Raw genomic sequence first — 4,107 nt, 5'->3', positions numbered from 1 at the left:
GTGAAGAGGCGCGTGGAGTGCGCGTGCAGCTGCCCAGGGCCCGTCTGGATGTAGTCCTCTGTGTAATCCTGCAACAGAACCCTGGCCTTCAGCTGCTCCCACACCAGCACCACCTGGGCCTGTACTTCAGAGCTGTGAGATGTGTTCAGAGAAAAGGGGCTTATCTTAACCACGGAGGACAGGGTACTGCACACACGGGTCCTTTTCACTCCTATTTTAGCTGTTGAATCTTAACACTGCCTGGTCTATTACTTTAAAAAAGATACAGACTGATGTACCAAGGATCCTGATGATGGAGGCCACAGCAGAGCATTTCTAAAAAATATCTTACTCCTCAATAACAATCTTTTGAGGTCTAAATATTTGGCTTTTATTCTAAGTCAGATGCTGACAAATGTGCTAAATAAAAAATCGGTAGAGACGAATTCTGCCATTGAAGAGGGGTATAAATATTGGACATACGACATGTTGCAGTTTACCAAAGTATCAACAACTTCAGGTATATTTATTGCATGGTGGGATTAATATAGTAAAATACTGGTTACCTCCTACTAATCACTAAGTCAGAGAGGTTAAAGATGCACCTTTCTGGCTCTGCCCAAAGCAACACTGACATGCCAGCCATCAATAATTGCCCTGAAGACCCTCCTCAACACTACCTGCCAACATCTCACACTCTTGAGAGACCAACACCTCATGAGAACTTTCTGCTTTCAAAGGCAACATCAGCATCATCAGTTAAACCAGGCACAAAAGAAGTCAAGTACAGTACAGCAGGTTTCAGGACTCAGTGTTTCCTGCTTTCCTCTGGGTGAGAGGAGTACAGATGCACAAAAGCAGGGGTGGTACCTGGAGCAGCTTTACCTTGACACTGACATCAGCCACCGACTGGAGCTGCAGCACGTGGCCACTCACAACAACATCCAGCAGCAGGGCCCCGTCCACGTCCAGGCCGCGGGCAACGTGCGTCATGCGCAGGATCTCACCTGGCAGTTTAACAGCACGCTGATTTATCAAACATCCCAAACACAGACTCCCAATAACCACACAGGATCTGGAGTCCCTTGACTAGTTATTTATACTTACATTTTGTAAGGTGTACCATGCCCATGAGAAAAAACACAACACATTTCAAACTACAGCTCCAAAAGCTGGAATGAAGCCTCAGAAGGCCACAGTCAGTCTGAAAATATTGGTGTAAGCACAAGACCCAAATTTCAGCAATGGTCCCCTGCTGTCTTTTCAGAAATGCAACATCTATCTGGCTTACTGGACACAGAAAGAGCTGGTATATCCCAGGGAACTCACCAGTTGCGAACTCCACCTGAGTTTCTCTCTTGAAGACAGCATCAGTGAGTGTAAACCCATTCATTGCTTCCCCAATTTCTTTGGCAGTTGTCCAATAAACCGGGCTGAGTATGGAAATGAGCTTTCTCATCGCTGGGCCTGAAGAGAACACCACAGAACATCAGGGAGCTTTGATCTCAACACGGACCCATATGCACAGGAGCTAAATATGAAGACCTAGAACTAGTGTAACCCTTCAGATTTAAACCAGAAGACCACAGGTGTTGGTGTATTTAGAGAAAAAATTGGTAAAAGTCAAAGAGGCCTACCAAGGGTCCGAGGGACGTTGGTGATCTTTGCCTGTATCACTCTGGTGTCAGAGTCCGGGCTGTCCATTACCGTGGCGTTCAGGAAAGCAATCCCAAATTCCACATCATTGATATTGCCAATGATGCTGCCCTTGGCACGTGCAGGCCCACCTGTGCAGGGGAGCAGGGAGAGGCAAAACACGACCCCATGTGATACACGCTGTTGGGTATTTTAGGGGAGAGAGAGTTGAGCTTAAGTTGCAGAGCACATTTAAGCCCAAAATATTAAGTTACCCAGTCAACTTGCCAAGATGAGAGAGAGCACCAGCGAAATCAGAAGTGCCACAGGCTTTCACCACACTGTCACTGCGAGCAGGCTGTAAATACTCACCAGGACACGCTTGGGTGTTGCACCTGGATATCTGGGAGGAGTCCCCAGGGCAAGGACGGCCATGATTTAATGGTGCTGGGCTGCTGCACAGGCGCACCCGGGTCTGCTCTCCTCCTCCACAGGAAGCAGAGCACTGACTCCATGATTGCCACTGCCCCCAGTTTCCATCCACTGCAGAATAAAGAATGAAGAAAGCAATTTTTCAGTTTAAATGTTTCAGGCTGCATCGGTTATACTGAAGTCAATTCCTTCATGGAGGAACCAAGGTTCTAAAGGAATAGCTCAAAGGGCGACTAAACCATCTTAATGGGCAGGTGTGAACACTCCTGCCCTCAGATACACAGAATCCCAGAATGGTTTGGGTTGCAAGGGACCTCAAAGCTCATCTGGTCCCACCCCCTGCCACAGGCAGGGACACCTTCCACTGTCCCAGGTTGCTCCAAGCCCTGTCCAACCTGGCCTTGGACACTTCCACAGATGGTCAACATTCCTTATGTGACATATACCCTGCTGCCTTGCAGAGAAAGCTGCATTCCCACTGCTGTTGTGAGCACTGACCTGGGCACAGGTCCGTGCTGCACCTCTGGATCTGCACATCAGCCCCAGCACGCTGGCTGGGCGTGGGTTGGCGCAGCTCCGGTACCGCCTCGCCTGGCCCCCATTGCACGTCCGACTGCAAGTTCCCCAACTGCTCCAGGGGCCCCAGTTGCCATGAACTGCAAGAGTAAGTCAGATTTGATCTTCCTCTGCGATTTAAAACCAGACAGTCAAGCTAGGAAAATACTTCTGTTGGAGAGTGCCTTCTTATTTTTTTTTCCCAAAAGGAAAGAACCAAACCCAGCGAGTAGGCAAAAAGCCCAACCCAAAGCACTTACCTGGGCAAGGATCACTGTTGCAAAAATCCATTTGTATGTCACTTCCCTCACACTTGTGTCCCCCAAACTGCGGGGCTGGGTCGGAGCAGTGGCGCGTCCTCTGCCTGCTGCCTCCCCCACAGGACACGCTGCAGGCGCTCCAGCTGCTCCACGGGGACCACTTCCCATCCACTGCGGAGAGAGGCATGGCAGCTACAGCCTCTGACTCCAGGAGTAACACAGCACAGCAGTGCTGCATCAGGGAAAACTGAACATGGATGTCACTGGCTCTCTACAGCATCTTGGCTACTCAGGGATTTCTCCCCGGGGACCTGGGGCTGCTGGTGGGTGAGAGCTGGACCAGCCCTGGCCATGTGAGGTGGGACCAGAACTCCCCATGCCCTGGGCTGATCCCCCTGTGTGGGCAGCAGGGGAGGAGGGATTCTGCCCCTCTGCCCTGCTCAGGTGAGACCCCACCTGCAGAGCTGCCCCAGCCCTGGGGCCCAGCACAGGGAGGACCTGGAGCTGCTGGAGAGAGTCCAGAGAAGGCCCCGGAGCTGCTCCCAAGACTGGAGCCCCTCTGCTCTGGAGACAGGCTGGGAGAGCTGGGGGTGTTCACCTGGACAAGAGAAGGCTCCAGGGACACCTTAGAGCCCCTTCCAGTAACTAAAAGGGCCCCAAGAGAGCTGGAGAGAGACTTGGGACAAGGACCTGGAGGGATAGGACAAGGGAATGGCTTCCCACTGCCAGAGTGCAGGGTTAGATGGATATTGGGAAGGAATTGTTCCCTGTGAGGGTGGTGAGGTCCTGGCACCGCGTGCCCAGAGAAGCTGTGGCTGCCCCTGCATCCCTGGAAGTGTCCAAGGCCAGGCTGCAAGGGACTTGGAGCACCCCGGGCTAGTGGAAAGTGTCCCTGCCCATGGCAGTGGTGGCACTGGATGGGCTTTGAGGTCCACCATCACAACGTCATTCTCCCTTCTACCACTTCCTGGTCATGGCAAGGACTCAGTGTAAGATCTGGCAGGATGGAGCATGAAGCCAGAAGGCTCACTCTGACATGTTCCAAATCCATGGAATTTCCCTCCGTTATCCCTGCACTCAGCCAAATATAAAAGTCCTATTTCAGGATTGTGATTTTTCCTATCCACTCATTGAAATGTGGAAGAAAAGGATAAATGAATAACAGAACACAGAAAATTTTTAAAACAAATATCGAGGAAACCTATCTTTTAACTGTCAGTAATTGAAAACGCAGCTTCTGTAAAGT

General features: G+C 50.9%; 1 protein-coding gene across 1 annotated transcript in view; it reads right to left on the bottom strand.

The window, feature by feature from the left end:
• HMCN1 (hemicentin 1) overlaps nucleotides 1–4,107 on the bottom strand; it is a 185,525-nt gene that overhangs the window by 20,697 nt on the left and 160,721 nt on the right. The window contains 8 exon segments of the mRNA XM_017736452.1: nucleotides 1–68; nucleotides 865–986; nucleotides 1,309–1,446; nucleotides 1,617–1,766; nucleotides 1,987–2,157; nucleotides 2,545–2,595; nucleotides 2,598–2,702; nucleotides 2,862–3,032. The exon segment at nucleotides 1–68 is cut by the window's left edge and continues 1 nt beyond it. Coding sequence (XP_017591941.1) covers nucleotides 1–68; nucleotides 865–986; nucleotides 1,309–1,446; nucleotides 1,617–1,766; nucleotides 1,987–2,157; nucleotides 2,545–2,595; nucleotides 2,598–2,702; nucleotides 2,862–3,032 — 976 coding nt within the window.

This window comes from Corvus brachyrhynchos, unplaced genomic scaffold (assembly GCF_000691975.1).
Source record: "Corvus brachyrhynchos isolate BGI_N302 unplaced genomic scaffold, ASM69197v1 scaffold155, whole genome shotgun sequence".
NCBI lineage: Eukaryota > Metazoa > Chordata > Aves > Passeriformes > Corvidae > Corvus > Corvus brachyrhynchos.
Note: the sequence above shows the minus strand (reverse complement) of the source record. Positions and strands in the feature narration are given on the sequence as shown.